The sequence below is a fragment of the Strix uralensis genome, chromosome 3 (genome assembly GCF_047716275.1).
Source record: "Strix uralensis isolate ZFMK-TIS-50842 chromosome 3, bStrUra1, whole genome shotgun sequence".
In the NCBI taxonomy this organism is placed as follows: domain Eukaryota; kingdom Metazoa; phylum Chordata; class Aves; order Strigiformes; family Strigidae; genus Strix; species Strix uralensis.
Genome location: NC_133974.1, coordinates 105450669 through 105467688, shown reverse-complemented (window position 1 = coordinate 105467688; position 17020 = coordinate 105450669). Strand labels below are relative to the sequence as shown.

General features: G+C 38.0%; 1 protein-coding gene across 13 annotated transcripts in view; it reads left to right on the top strand.

Annotated features, from left to right (window-relative positions):
* ESRRG (estrogen related receptor gamma) overlaps positions 1 to 17020 on the top strand; it is a 408134-nt gene that overhangs the window by 288040 nt on the left and 103074 nt on the right. For all 13 annotated transcript variants that reach the window (XM_074863717.1, XM_074863718.1, XM_074863725.1 and 10 more), the window contains one exon: positions 2023 to 2139. In XM_074863717.1, the coding sequence (XP_074719818.1) occupies positions 2023 to 2139 (117 nt within the window). The remainder of the gene's footprint in view (positions 1 to 2022; positions 2140 to 17020) is intronic.

Here is a 17020-nt window from a genome sequence, read left to right as displayed (position 1 = left end):
GTGGTTGTGCCTCACTAAGAATGCCTCGTTAGAGTGTGAGAGGATAATGTGAATCTTTTTTTAAGCTTGCCCTTACCATTCTTTCCTATGTATCCTTCCAGAAGTGTTATTTCCTAACTTTGCTAACGTGTATTGGAAAGAAGTTTTGCAGGACCTGTTGGGCTGAATTTCCTACCCACTCTGTGCTTCAGTTTCTTAAATAGCTTTCCTCTCAGGAGCCAAGGAAGGGGAACAGGACTAAACTGAAATTTGAGTTTTGTCAACAAGAACCATTAGCATTCATACATACCAAGATCTGTTCTACTCACCAGCATTGCTAAGTCAGTCATGCAGCAATGTTCAGGAGGAAGAAAGCCCACAAAGCCCTGAGAAAAGTGTGATGGCAATATTGACAGAACATACATTTCACCATGCACACCTGCTTTATCATAAATACTTAACCAATTTTCAATAGATTTAAGTAGTTTAAGTATTACTTCCTGTTGAATTAGCAGTTGCTGAGCATTTGAGTCTTTGTGCAATCCTGCAATCCACTAATGCGATATTTAATGAGGAGACATCAGTCTGGAGAAAGGTAGTCAATATAAATCAGTGTTTACAAAGTGTGATTAACTCTGAAATATTTCATCAATGCTGTGGTCCCAGGCAGACTCTATGCTAATTATTAGAACCTGTGCATGTTTCAGGGGACTTTGACGGACCCTGAGTGCAGCAAACATGGAGCAGCAAAATTGCAATTATGCTCGGACTGTCTCTGATGACAATTTATGCATTTGGTGTGATGACCTCTTCCTTCCCAAGAGGGCAATAAACAGAATGCATTTTCATTAAGATACTAATGCACTTTATCACAGGGGGAAAGGGTTAGAAAATAAAGAAATACCTTTAAAGCAAGATGTGACAGGCTGATGGGGAAGATACTTTATTTAAGAGAGTCAGTTTCCTGGTGAAACTTCTGACTGCTGCAAAGTCTGTCATACTAAATGTAGTCATGGGCAATAGGATGCATGGCTGGGCAGATGAATAAGCTGAGCTAAGCTGTTTTGTGAAAAGTGCAGTGGTACTAGGGCAAAAGAGAACAGATGTTGTCCCATTTGGACTTACACCCAAAGATGTGATTTTAAAAATGTAAAGAAAATTACTCATATCTTTTACCCATTAATTTTCAGGCTTTTTTTTTTTCTTATTTTTGAGGATAAATAATATCTAAGCAGTAACAAAAAAAAAAAAAAAATGGAGACAATGAGGGCTCTCATTGAAGGATCTAGCTTGTTCTAGACCTTAAGGACGGTTGGGAGAAGCAGAGGCAAGCATCTCCCCCAGTTTTTGTTACTCTGACAACTTGGTAGGAATGATCCTATTTCTGATACCTCTCAATACAAGAACTCTGTCTAAAGTATAGAGAGAAGGGGAGATGTCCTGTCTGACTCTGCAGCTGTAGGGCATGCTAGATGTGGTGGTAGCAATGCTGGTGAGCCTTGCCTGATACACTTTGCCTGCTGTTGTGGAAGGAGAAGGGTGAAGCTCAGTAGTATCTGTGACAGTTGGTTGTCCAATGAAGTATGACAGTCTCCTTTTCCTCTTCTGGACAAAGAGAGACTGATGAAACTGGTGAAAAAAAAGGAAACTAAGAGTGCTCAGGCTAGGAGGAGCCGGAGTGTGTGGCTTGGTACAGACAATAAATTACAAAATTTCCTTCTCCTACCAGCAGGAATAACCTACGTGAAGGATTTTGCTAGGGACCATGTATGGAGCCAGACACAGACTCACATTAATTGTGGGTTTGTATATTTCTTTTTTCATATACCTGTCTAGATTAAAAACAAAAAGAAGTCAAAGAGCTCATCCTTTAACTTGGCTTTTCATTTTTACTTGAAAGGTGTTTCCTTTCTGTAGCACTGTTTACTCTTGATATATTCCAAAATTAAACACCACTGCAATTGTATGAGTCCTTCATATATCCATTATGTTGGTGAGTCAGTGATTCTGAATACGTCTCTTTTCTGGCACTTTCTATTACAGGTAACATAGAATACAGCTGCCCAGCAACGAATGAATGTGAAATCACAAAGCGCAGACGCAAGTCCTGCCAAGCCTGCCGCTTCATGAAGTGTCTAAAAGTTGGCATGCTGAAAGAAGGTAAGACTGATCAAGTCAATATGTGTGTCTCTGCAAATGCTTGCAACAGTTGTAGGGCAATCAGGAAAGAAGAGAGATTGGTGAGTGTTCTAATCAGTTATTGTAGAGGCAATTTTCATGTATACTTGCTCTTCCTGACAGTCTGTTTCTAAGCTATGGAATCACGGTGTATCTACACAGAGTTCATCTTCTCTGGAATATTTCTAACTATGTGTAATACAGCAAGATGTACCCCAGCATTCAGACTCCTTCAGTAGGTAATTAATAGAATAATCATCAGAATATATCCTCTCATTTTCCTTAATGCTTTAACATCAAGATTTCTTTCCTCCATTCCTTATCCACTGTTAGTCTTTTCCCTATTTTTACTTAGTCTTCATATCATCAGGACAAATGAAAGTGTTACTTCTCAGTTAAACAAGTATAAATATTGAGTAAGTCTACTGAAGCTACTGTAACTACCTGGAGCAAATAATGGCATACAGAAGAGGAGAATCCACCCTTTTTTTGTTTTGTTTTTTTTTCTTTTTTTTTTTTAAGCATGTGAGTACCCATGCCCCTCACTGTAAGTATATATTGAGTGTTTTAAGTCATCAGTTACATTTTGAAGATACTGAATAACAGGTAAATAACAAATGTTTCCAAGAGGCAGTACTATCTCACCTGGAACCTGATTCATCTGTTACAGAAAGAGGGAATTCCTTAAATCTTGGTCGCCTGCTATGCACTTGTATTGCTGTTCATGTGTATGCAAAAATAGGTTTTTATGTGCATGTATTGTATACATTATTATTGTAGTGCAGTTACCACCAGGAAAGAATAGCAGAAGATGTCATGGACTTCTGAGCTAGATAACCTTTTAAAATAAAATCAATGTAATGTTTTCTAAATATTGTCTCCAGTGGAGAGTACTTTGTGTTAAGCAACCACTTTAAAATAGTCCCATGCAATTTTGCTTTGCCAGTGCTTAAACAGTCAGCTTTAATAGATGGCTGATTTTTGCAAATCGTTTGATGGTAATTTAAAACAGGTTTAAGTACACGGCTATCAGGGTAAAATCCAAGAACAACAGAGACCAGCGAAGAGATGATGGACAAATTAGGCCTATCACGCACCTACAGACATATTCTTATTGGATTATACTTACTAAGAATAAACCTTGTTCTGTGCAACTGCTTTGGCAGATGCTATGATCCTGTGAGCCAAATCCTGCTGTCCTTAGTCTTACTTGAGCAAAACTCCTGTCAGATTCAATGGGGATTTTGCCTCAGTAAGAATGGCAGGATTTGACCCTCTCTTCCAGTGGTGATGGGAGGGTTCTTTACTTGCCAAAATCCTCATATAACTGACCACTAGGAACAGTTACTTAAAGGTTAAATTGTGATGCTTCGGTGAACTGTAGAAGGAAAAGAATGTCTGAGTATGGCACCTTTTGAAAGGGACTGTTCTTCTTAACATCTTTTTTTAGTAAGTTAAGACCCCATATCACTAGTAACCTAACATACAGATATAGTGAGCAACTTGTTTGGAAATGAAACAGTGCTGCCAAGAGTACATACAGGTGAATTGGTTTAGACCTTTTCTTTTTAATTTTGAGAACACCATTACACATCCATTAACATACATATTTAAAAATCTAGTCTGTGTGCAGCTTCTGGGACTGCATGAGGAAATTAAGTGACTCTTCTACAAATGAGTAATTATCTGAGCTACGAAAATTGTGCTCAGATTTACTGTGTTTCTGCATACGATTTTGGTAACTGAGATAATTTAGTTAGACAATTCAGATGCACATTGTGGATCAGATTTTTTACGTGAATGATCATTGTCCATGGATACAAATCAATCCCACAGTTTTTCTTAATCAGAATTTCATAAATTGTCTATCCTAAAAGTACATAGTTTCTTCGAAAAGTTCTACAATGACAAAATAACTAATTCCTTTGAAAAGAAGTTTCCTTTGTTGGCCCTCCTGGGCATGTCACAGTTCTTGTACTCTTACTGTGTGAGTTTTTCTGTCAAAACACAGTAATATTTGTACTTATTTATTGCTGAGTCTTTTCATCTAGGGGAGAGTTAGCTTACCTTCTTTTCAGGTATTGCTTATCTACCACCTAATAGGACAACCTAAACGAACCTACTAGGGTGTTTTGTTTTCTTTCCACCTTTAGTGGCCACTTTTACTTTTGAAACCATACTGATTCATAGTGCACTTTTAGGTCTGTACTTGAAATAGAGATATTTTTCTTTTGTTCTTGTGGAAGGTAGTTTTGGAGATAGCTGGTGGTTTTTTTTACCTATGGGAAAGTCTGGAGATGAAATTTTGGCTTTGACCACATCCTTTATGCACAGAATGAAGAAAGATGATATACCTACTTCTTTCATGTGTAAAGTGGCATAAATTTACTGATTATTAGCATGGACTTACACTGAGCTGAAATAATTCCTGCTGTATTTTAAATGTTTCTTTATGTACAGACAAGGATTTCAGTCCCATGCAGCATGTCAGAGATCGTGCTGCAGTAAATCTATTCAAATGTAAACCTGTTCAATTCAATTACCAGTTTATAATAAAATTTGCTGCTGCAGTCTCCACGTTTTTCACAGCAGTCTCTACATGCTGATGGCACAGCATGCCTGGAAATTGACAGCCTAAATCTATTTACAAAAAAAATTTAGTTGCAGACCTGAAATAAAATCAAGTTTAAGCAGCTTTGAGAGGAGCATCATATTCCTTACAAGAACTTCTGCACATCTGCCAGTGTGCATCTTCTCCAGAAATCTTATCCTGTTAGTGGGGAGTTTTCTTCTGGAAATTTTCCTTACAGTTTTTAAATATGATTGTAAGTTAAACAATTATCACACATTTCGCTTCCCTTCACATTTGGAAGGACTTTATTACATTGTCATTTTGTGAATTGTCATGTAAAATTCATGATAAAGATTACAGTGCCTGGAAAAAGATCCCGAGTTTTATTTTAGTTTTTAGGGTAAGGTCCGAAAACCACTTACAGCAAATATATAGAGTGGCTTCTCTTATGACAGCTGCATGTTAAATCATTTACTGTGGGAAGATAATGGTGCTTTTCATCCAGCATCCAGTGTTTCTGCGAGAGACCTAGTGTTAGGATTGGGCCATGTCTTGGGGTCTTCCCTGGGAGGAAATTGGATTCCTGGTCACATGTAATACAGGGCGGAATGGGGAATTTCTGTACATATTCTCAAGGATGTCGATGGGGTATAGCCAGTGACACCTAGATCAAGATTCTTAACAATTTGTAAGTCGTGAGCCAGAAGCTATAGAAGAAAGGGTAAAGCTGGTACTGGGCTGAGCTGGAGTGGGATTAAGTCCTGGCTCCTGTCAGCATCTCCTATTGAGTAGCCCAAGAAAGTTGCTACAGACTGATCCAGAGGAATACTTGGTTTTGGTTTAGCCCATGGACTGTTACTTGAAAACAAAAGTCTAGATGTATGGACACTTTTTGAGTATGTGTTATGCTTTATAGTGAAGCATTCAGCAGATGCTGATGAGCTTTTAAGCACATGGCGAATAGGAGGTTATCATATTTTCATTTACTTTCCTAGGTAATGGTTATTAACAGCACAGCAGAATACACTTTACTCAAAGAAAAAATGTTGCATTTTCCTATTTTTAATTTTGTGTGCCAGCGTTATGAAAAATCAGATTTTCAAGGATCAGTTGGTTATTCTGCTGAAATACAGTTTCTTTGACTGTGCTTATGTTTTGGTGGATTCTCTCAGATTCACAAGAACAGATGAAACAACATAAAGATTCCTGTGTAGTTCAGGGAGAAACTTTTCAAATCTGTCCCTAGAGATTTCTGTAAATAATATTGCAATTGCTAAAAGGGGGCAGGGAGGGGAAAAGTGACAACTTGCCCTTTTAAAAAAGGAACACTTTTAAGACATTCTCTAGTTTTCACTTTTGTTGGTTTATAATCAGTCTTTTTAGTTTGCTTCAGGTGGTACAATTAAATCTGTGTGTGCAAGATTGTGTGTTTTAGCTATTTTCCTTTTTATACAGCTAGTTGGAGTGAGAAAAAATGTGTTGTTTTTTTCTTTTCTAAGAAGGAAAATTGGATGTAAAACTGCATAATTTGATAAGGGAAATCATGGGTAGATACCTGACTTTTGGTTTTTTTTCTATTGCTAGCCGATCTGGTTGAATTCTACTTTTAGTCTTCCGTCAGTACTATGTGCCTTTTAATACTATCTGTGAGACTACTTACTAACATGTGTCTGTGATAGAAAATATTATTCCAAGTTTATTATACCGGAGATCTTGCTCAGACTAGGTGCCCATGTGAAATATTTCCACTGGAGTAATTATTTCAAAATAAAATTACTTTTTATTTCAGATGCAGTGTTCATATAATTATTTTTTCAAGAGGTTATTCCATATATTTCAATTTTCTCCATGGAGGCAGAGCCATATCCTCAGTTTTATCTGTCCCTATATTGTAGCAAGGTTAAAAATTACAGTTCAGAGGGGAACCTATTGAGTGGCAATAACGCAGCTTTTCGACCAGCTGAAATATTGTATCCTGTCTTAGCTCTCACGGTTCTGAGCAGTGCTAGTTCATACTTTTTACAGGACTGTGACACCGTAACATCTCCCCATATCTCTCTCATCTCTGATATCTGGATGTTTTCAGAATTTTTTATGAGTTGTTTGCAGGGGCTGATCTGCATTGCTTGTGTAGTTCATAAGTGGGTGATGGTCATGGTTTAACCCCAGCCAGCAATTAAGCACCACACAGCTGCTTGCTCACTCCCCCTGCCCCCAGTGGGATGGGGGAGAGTATCAGAAAAAAATGAAGTAAAATTCATGGGTTGAGATAAAGACAGTTTAATGGGTCAGAAAAGGAAGGGGAAAAAAATAATAATAGTAACAGCAGCAGCAACAATAGAAGAATATACAAGTGAATATACAAGAAAAACAAGGGATGCACAATACAGTTGCTCACCCCTCGCTGACTGATGCTCAGTGAATCCCCAAGCTGCTGCGTCCCTCGGCCAACTTCCTCTGGTTTATATAGTGGGCATGACGTCATATGGTATGGAATACCCCTTTGGCTCATTTGGGTCAGCTGTCCTGGCTGTGTTCCCTCCCAGCTTCTTGTGCCCTCCAGCCTCTGCTGGCAGGACAGTATGAGGAGCTGAAAAGTCCTTGACTTAGTATAAACACTGCTTATCAACAACTAAAGCATTGGTGTGTTATCAACATTATTCTCATCCTAAATCCAAACCACAGTACTATACCAACTACAAGGAAGAAAAAGCGAAACCAGGATAGTGATGTGTATGGAAACAAATCTTAAGTTTATTTGAGAAGTAAATTATTCCATAATGAAATGGCAGAAGATTTGGGCTGCTTCACATAAGTATGTTTGTATTTTTCTTATGAATGGGTGACCTTTACAAATTAACTGGGTACAAAGTGACTGATGATAGACTAGGCAGTGACAGAATTCCAGCTTAATTAGTTCAGCTATTAAAAATGGGAGGCCAGATCCTCACCTAGTATTAATGGAAGCTGTTGGAGCTATGTTAGATTGCTGTTCATTTGGCAGGTTTAGCAATTTATGCTGGGGGGAAATCAGCAATATACCTTTTTGTGTCTGTGAGTCTTTACTGTTGCTAGTACGTTACCTGTCATTAAGGCTCCAGAACTGAATAGAAACTCTCCAAGCTTGTCCTCTGGCGATGCTGACTTCAGTGTAACCCTTCCTATCACAGTAGTACAGTTAGCATCTTGTACTTACACTCCTCCCTGAGTAGCCCTTAACACTTCTCATTCATTAGTTTGCTGGGGTTTTTTTAAAAGGCATCATACAGTCCCTCGAAGTGACTTCAGCATCCCTAAGGTAGTGTTAAGGCAGTAGTCAGAATCTGCCTTGTGTGTAAAGAAATTCTGTATTTTAAGTTTTTTCCTTCAGCACTGATCTGAATAAAAACAACTACTGACAGTTTTTAAAATGCTTGAACATTTTAGATGGTCACACTACTGTAATGAACCAGAAGATTATTACACAGTAGTTAAACTTTTTCTTAACGTGCTAAAATTGGGGTTCTCTAAAATATTTTTGCTTCACACTTTGAGGGAGTTCCTTAATTCAAATATAAGAATAAATTTTTTGAAGTGGTATGTGTATTTTAAAGGATAAATTACTGAGTTTATTATGCAAAGATTACCGTATGAACATCTCTGGCTTGTGTTAAGTAGCAGATCGGATTAAATTATCATATTGATCCTTTCTGGTTTTGACAGTCTATGAAAATGAATCCGATACAGCAAGGAGAATAGGCAGCTTGAGTTTACTCTTACGTAAAGAGATGCGTGATGTGCACAGGAGCAGATTAATGGATTCTGTCTCAAAATAATAAATAAAACTAAGCAATCCTCTTTATAACTAAAAATGTGTTATCACCTATGTTTTGAGGCTAGTGAAAAAACCTGGTTAATAGGATTCCTCCTAACAACATCTCCTTTGAAAAGACCTGTGCATAAGACATTGCCAAGGTAAATTTCTCTCACAAGTCTAATACCATTAGTCTGCCAAGAAGAAAGCAGAAATTATTGTGGAGGAAGTTTTAGTTTTTGCTGCCTTCAGAAATTAGAACAAAAGGAAGGAGAAAGTGTTAATGGTATTCAAAGAAAATATTTCTATACAGGATGACAGTTAATAGAGCAGCGTTGACCTCAGTGATATTTCTTATGCTCTCTGTTGTAATATTATACTTAAGAAGCTCCTTCATTAATGCAGGATATTAAACAAAGCTCCTGTGTTATAACATCAAGAGATAACACAGTACATCTTCTGTTGAAGACTCTTCTGAATATCAACTCTTTTCTATGTTTCAATGTGTTCTGAGGGAGTTTGGTTTCTAGTGCAGATATTTTTTTGAAGTGTTTCTTCTCCTTTTCCCTTCTTCTCCCCTTCCCCCTTTCTTCCCACCCTTTCACCCTTTTTTCCCCCCTTCCTTTTCCTCCTCTACCCCTTTCCCCCTTTTCTTCACACCTTCTCCCTCTTCTTCCTCCTTTCACTTCCTCCCTTCCCCTCCCTTTTATTTCCTCCTTCCCCCCCTTTTCTTTCCCTCTTTCCCCTTGCTCTCTTTTTCTTTATTTCATTCAACCTGTGCTTGGTTTAATATATACAGGGACACGTTAAATCTCCTTGGAAACAGTAGAAACTAATCCCTAAGTGTTGTTGGTGTTCATAAGTAGGCCTCTTTCCTCCTAACCAAAATGTGGCCTGATAGCCCAGTTCACACATTAGAACTGACAGCCCAATTTGTCTGCCCTAAAACACGGCTCATGACTATCCACTCTCTGTCACTGATGAGGAAGGACAAACTATTCAACTGCAGGTTAGTGTTTATAGCGAGCTCAAGCAACTACCGTTTCTATTCATCCATTAAAAAAGTACTCAAGAAAAAGCAAATATTGGAGATGTGGATATTCTTTCTCGTCTTAGAAATCACACAAAAGTACCTACAGCTAAGACCAGCTGTCGACCTCCTGAGAAGTTCTCACGGTGCTTGTGTTGCAGTATTGTGCCAATCTGGTTTATGTTCTGCCTCTGAGCGGTTTTGGTCCCCATAATCTCATTGGAAATGAAACAGAGAAGTCCCAGGAATTCACTGAATTCAGTCTTTAAATAAAATTTCCCTTTTTCTAGATACAGTTTTGTTTTGCAGTTGTCCCTTAATACAAACACTCCACTTTCATAAAAAAGCTGGTGTGAAGTGAATGTAGAAAAAGCAGTATTGTTTATATGTCTGTGATTGAGAACTATTTACAGTTCTTGGCTTTCCACAGATTTGTGAATGTACTTTTTTTGACATTATCATCTGCAGATCTGGGGTCAAAGCTGTTTGCTGGCCCACTCATCTGCAGGTTCCTTGAGGTTAGATGTTAGGCTTGATTCTGCTCCCACAGTTGCCACTGGTGAGAATCCCAGTGACTGCAGTTGTTTGCAGGGTCAAGCAAGCAAAGTAACTATCAGCTGATAGTTACTTCGTAGTTTTTTAAATTAAAAATAATGAGTGTGAAAGTTTTTGAATGGGATTAAAATCTACGGTATTTTTCTTAGTGCACGTACCTTCCTTAGAATCAGGAGTAGGTTCTGCAGATTCACAAGTCTACTTAAATTGGAATACCGTTAAAAATTAATCTCTTTATGATGAGAAAATATTAGTACAATCTGAGGTTGTTAACTGAACATTGTCATTTATCATATTACTCCTTTTGACCCTAAAATAAGGAAGCAGTATATTTCTAATTTTCTAGAAATTATTATTCCATTTTAAAAAAAAGATATTCAGTGGACTTAGCCTTTGTGAACATTTGCTTATGCACTGAAAGTGCAATGACAGCGTTATAAGTGATAAGGGAAGGTAGAGACAAGTCTGAAGGATGTAGGACTGTGTATGATTTGGCATCTTTTCCCATGAGCTCCCAGACAAATAGCTGCCTTTCATTCTTGGTCTCTGCCACCCATAAACACATACATCAATATGGCACTGCCATTTATTGCAGAGTGCTTGAATTCTTATACATGGGTCCTGCCCTATATTAAATAGGGGTCATTTTGTAAAGAGTGTCATTAATGTTATTTGTATTCTTCACTTTTCTTTGTTTCTGCTATGCGGATATTTGCACATTCCCTGCTTGAGTGGAATAGGTTTAGCATCTCAGGTAGAAGGTACATTTAGCAGTGATGCATACACATATCTCTAATATGTCACTTTGAAGCCAAACCCTTTTTTACTTAGCCCTTACTTGGGCAGCACTTGCGTCTCCTCAATAAGACTTTTGTCGTGTAAAATCTTAGTAGTAACAACAGGATGTATGGTAGGACTATTTGGGGTGAGTGCTGAAATTATGTCGGTGCTGCTGAACAGAACCCATGTGGCAGATGTACAGGCAGACTTTTGCTGCTTGGGACGGATTGGCACCAAAAAGCTTGGAGGTTGAGGAACTCTCTTGGCCTCTTCACTCAGCCAAAGCAATGAACATGTTGAGAAGCACTAAAATGGCCATCTGCAGTTGTTACCTCTGACCTCATATAGTGCTATCCCTCAAATATTTCACACTTTCAAATCTCTGCTGTTTTACCAAAAAAAAAAGTTTGAATCAACACGGTTTATTGGGACATTAATGTAACTAAGCCACAGACTTATCCCTAGTCAGTCATTGACCTTTTTTAAGCTGGAGGTGTTTTTACCAGTGGTGAGTCTTTGTCACTTCTACTCACTGAGTCACCATGTGGGGCTGGAATATTATTTCATTTGCAGTTAGTAATGTGGCTTTTGTGGTTGAAAGTCAACAGCCTGAAATCTGAAATAAATGTCATCTTCAGCAGTGAATCGTCATTATGTCAAAATTTGCCATGCTTACTAGCTATTCTAGTAATTGATCTCATCTAACAAGCCTTTTCTTTTTTCTTTTTTACTTCTTTTCCTTTCTTTTTATTTTCTTTGGGTATTTATGTGACAGAAAAGGGAAACTATGGGGGGAGTCTGTTTCCCTCATAATAGCAACTTTTTATAGCTATTAATCTTTATAAATGAAAAACATAGCTTTATTTTAAGCCTCAGTAGTCTTTTATTAGATTAATGATTCTGGAGAAAGTCAAACACAAGCTATGTTAAATATATTCACTTACTGAGTAATATCAATATTTTCCTGTTTGCTCTTTATTGTTCCAACAAAGTTAATATGTTTATCTATTTTTCTCTTCTTAAGCATCTGGTTTTAGTTCTCAGGATCATCAGGTATAAGATCACATGTCAATTTGGTTTGCAGTTTTAGTGCAGCAGATCCAAAATCAACACTCTGTACAACTTGCTTGCGTATGATCTTATTGCAGTCCATGTTAAAGCAGTTAATTATTAAAATAGTTAATTTAGAAAATTAAAATACTTTCTAAAAGAAAGTCTGTGTGATACTGTTCTGTAATCAGCTTAACGCCAGTCTGTGCTCTCAACAGCAGAATTGTTGGTGTGCTGTAAATGTTTTGTAGCAAAACTGCTTGAATAACAAGAGAGGATGTTGGTAACTTGCTGCATGCTGAGCACACGCAGATCCTAGGAATCACCAAATAATACAAGACCGTCATCTTCATCTTTTGTCTCCTTCTTTTCTTTCCTTTTTCTAGCCAAGAGGTAGTCCATAAAGCAGTGCTGTTCTTGTCATTTTTAGTCAGCCATATCAAAATTATTTATTGCATCACCATTGCCCTTTGTCTTTTTCTAATATTCCCTTTCGGTTCTGTGGGTGGATGACTGAAGAAAGGCTTTCCAGACGGGCCATGTCTTTCGTTCTGGTCTGAATCAATCAACAGACCGGTCTTATATCATTTGTTAAGCAGTTGTACAGCCACATGTTGCTTTTAATGACAGCCTGCCAGACTAGATTTACAATGGTGTCCAGTGTCTACATTTCCGAAGTTCTAGCTCATTTTCATACTTTCTGTAATTCAGTGAAAGCTTGAGAGACGGGCACCTTAGATTTCATTGCATGGTCAATTGCAAGGGTTATCCACTGAAGCATGAGAAGAGGAACATATTTGTCCTAAGTCACCGGAACTGCTGGATATAGTTTGTGGAATCAGTTAAGGTAAGATGACTTAAGAGATGGCATAAATATACTTTAGATCCAGATTGAGGATACCTGCCCATGATTATTGAATGTTAGGAGAGGTCTTGCTCTGAACTGATTTTTAAGTTCACAAGCCACTTGCTGGTTTCCCTGTCAAACTTTTAATGAAAGCTCTTAAGCTTCCAATTTCAAGACAGTTTAGGCTGCTAAATATCGAAATAGGAAGATGAATGTTTACCTTTAAAAGTAGAAGGCTGTTTTAAAATACTAGTTTTAGTGTATTTCTTTTGTGAATTCTCGCTCAAAGACGTACTAGAAAAGTTTCTGCTAATTTGTACCTCAGGTGAAGGATCAGGCTGAGAAGGGAAGCTCTAAGTGTAATGATCTTATTATAAAGGTACTAAATAGACTCCTCCTTTTCAACAGCCCTCAAGAGCATCACCCCAAAATACAAATCTCTGACTGTATTCCAGACAAAAAGAGAAGCTGGAACACCTCTGAGTCTGGTGTGTACAGGCATAGTCTTTGCTGATGCTTTTCATCTGACAGAGCATGCCACATGCCCCATTGCTTGGTCTTGTGTGAGATGCAAAGGAATGCAGTAATCAGAGAACAAAGCCACAGACTAGCTAAGATGACATAAGATTCTTCTTTCGTCTCTTTTTTTATCTTCTCTCATTGTCATGATTTTCTATTCTTTTTCCTCTTCATACCACAATTGTATCAGAAGAATGCTGATGAGAAAATCGTTGCTGCAAGCACATATCCTCCAGGCAGTCTTTTTCTGGCCAGGTGGGAGAGAGAATCATTAATTTCTTGAGGTTCTCGTTACCTGACCTGCACTATTTTGTGAGTACTAGTCAGGCTGAATGACTGTATTTCCTCCTGGGCATCCTGGTATTGCTGGAGATATCCATACTGGCAAGATACTTCAGCTCATCTCTAATTAAAATACTTGTTATGAAGTATTCTTAAACACGGCTGCTTAATGAAGTTAGAAAAAGCATTTGGATGCAGAGTGTGAAGGCTTCAAATGTTGGCGTTCCTCTCTAGGGAGATGCGTGCAATCAGAAAGCATTCTGAATGCTAGCAATCCATCCCATTTTGTTCCCATTTGTTTTCTCTAATTTCCTGCCTTTTTAATGCTGGTTAGCTGAAATAAGTCCTCTTTCCCTCCTCTCCACAGTTCCCTCCCCCTTTATGGAATAGCCCATGACACGTGCCTGTAAAGTGGCTTCTTGGGAATTTGCAAGTCTTTGAATGTGTTATCTGATTAAAGGGATGTATGTGTCTTTAATTCTCATCTGCAGTTCCACCTTTGACCCCATCTGTTAAAGTGGAAAGGAGTTGAGAGTCAGCAAAGTCCCAGATTCAACCCAGATAACCTGCACATTGGAATGCTTTAACTCTTTGGTTGCCCCTGAAAACTGCATACTTAATTAAGTGACAGGTTTGATTGGAAAATGTGGCGGGTCTGATATGAGGCAGGTGAATTGTTTATTTTGTTGATATATTGAAGGTAGGATAATTTAGTTCTGGCTTCACCTTTATATTAAAGAATGAATGAACATATAGTTGCGTGACACAAATAGGTATAATATCTTGTTTGTGTGTGTGTGATTTTTTTTTTTTTTTTTTAATCTCTTGCTTACAGAACAGGAGGGAAAGTTCAAACCCCCACATCTATTACACATGCTTCCTTTTTGAATAGGAAGCTGAATTACATGGTTGGAAATGATGTTGCAATTTTGGATGGGATTTTTAGATACTCATGAATAACACAGAACTCTTTCCACTGAAAGATTAAAAAAGTAGATAACATGAGTGTCGTTTTCATTATACTTTGCTAGTATTATGCATTTTCTGCAGAACAATGTGATTGTGACAATTCCTGTGCTTTACAGACACATAACATAAGTGACTAGAATATCCTAATACATTTGGACCTGTGGATGTTTTCATCTTTCCTCTGGTCATTTTCTCTCCTAGCTTTCAAACACTCTTAAAATACTGAAAGGATTTTCAGTATCCCAGATCTATCCCTGTTCTCTGAAAGCCAGAGCCAAATTCTTCCCCCACTTACATCTGTTCAACTCTGGTGGTTTCACTTATGCTGCGTAGCTGTAACACTGCAGAATTTGTCCTAATCTGCCCTTTCTTTTTCGATGGAGAATATGCACACGCAAAGTGAACGTAAACACAGTAAGTTGAATTGCAAATAGACAAAAAATATCTCTTTTGTGTGTGTGTACACACAAATAGAGAGAGATAAATAGCACACAGATAGGTTTGATAGTATATCTACTGTACATAATATTGTAAATGGTATCTTGCTGTGCTGGAATCTAGGCAATATGAGTTCAGTACTAAAGTGTTCAAGTTGCACCTGAGCTAGCTGGAGCCTGCCAGCCTCTGCAAGCCCACTGAGAGCATCTGTCTCGCCACCACCTTGCTCACGCTGTGTCCTCTGCAGGCTCTCCGATTCTTCCGACTATGAGCATAAATCATCCACCTGTCAGGAGCTCTAGCTGCCTGGATTATGCAATGCCTGCCTTCATTTGGAGATGGTGTGAGCAGAAGATTGCGGCAAATGGTTTGCATTCATTTTAATGCTGTTCCAGCATCTCTTCAGCTTTAATGAGGGTTCAGGGTGGTGACGACTCCCTGAGACAATGGAAGTCCTAGAGACCCAAGTTTGCTTTGTACAATTGTATGGCCTAGTTTAGATTTATTTTTTTTTTTCGCTTTTTTCCCTCTCTTTCTTTCTTTTTTTTCCCCCCAAAGAAATGAATGGCTTCAAAATTGAGGCAGAGAACTGCTACTGCACAAAGCCAGCTGTCCACAGCTCTGTTTTTTGGCCTTGTAGTACTTCCCTCCAGCTGAGCAATGAAGAATTTAAAAATCAGTCATGTTTAATGTTGATTGTCCATTTGTGCTGTCTACGGCTGTGTAATGCTTAGTTGCCTACACTTAAATGTTTAAAAATCCTACCTTTGTGATTTGTTCAGTTACAGGTATATTGGATTACATTATCAAGTGTGGAATACCATGTTGTGTATCCCAAATTTAAAATACAGCTCCTCTATATAAAGTTTTCCTCTTATTAACAACAAAAAAAATTGTCTGTCAGGAAAATTGTCTTGTTTCAGCTTCATAGACCTGAATTAATCAAATTTCTTAGTTATAATTTTAATCATGAATTACAGGCAGAATGAATGTGGGTGTTATATTTATTCATATGTGTAAACAGAAGAAAAAAATGGAAGTTGTAAGACAAAAGCAGCACAGATCCTTTCAAAGGCAAATGTTGAAGGTGATGAAGGTAGGTTGCGCTTTCACACCTGTAGTATCTCTCTGTCCCTAATCTCAAACAAATTGCACCAGATTCTTGCGAGTACAGCCTTTAGACTGTGGCCTTATATGACCATCAACCTCACGCTCTTACTTGCCTGAAAAACACATAGGTAGTACTAATTAATAGTAAAATACTTAGTTTTAATACTAGTCAGTAGTTAGCAGAGGGAATCCACGTTCGGTATCTTAGCACTACAGGTTCACTGTTTTTCACAAATATCTAAGGAAACAAACTTGTTTAATAACTTTGGAAAGCATTGGGCATGTGCAGCATGATTTTTCTGTAATGAATGTGGCATGAGCTTGTCAACAATTTTTTCAGAGAATTTTTTTTTTTAAGTTTCAGAGAACTCCTGTGATGTAGGCAGTAATATCCCCATTTTATAGTATTTAACCTAAGACAAAGAGAACAAGAGTTGCTTAGTAAAAATCTCATGTGGTGTTAGGGGCACAGCTAGAAGTGGAACTTCTGCTCTGAGGTTAATGTGTCATTCAGCCTGGGACTTCAAAGTCCAGCTGTTGCCACCCCTTTCTCACCCAGTGACTGAAAGAGAGAAAGCTTTATTGCTTGTTGGTTTTGAGTTTTATATTTCTCTTTATAACACTTCCCTTTATATGTGGATTCCTCAGTCAGCTACTGCTGTAAAGAATCCTAAAAGGTAAAGTCAAATTAAGGCCAGTTTTTGTCAACAGGGAGATACAGCACTCTATTTCAGTGCACCTGTATATTTCCTGTTGATATTAATGGAGGAGGCTTACACACATGCAGAGGAATCTGTGTTGCCAAAATATTTTAAGTTTTCCCCTGGGTGAAAATTTCCCCGGCTGACGAGTACCACTGGTGGCAGCTGAATGTGGAATATGTAGTGCTGCAGTCTGTATGACAGTCTGGAATCGTAA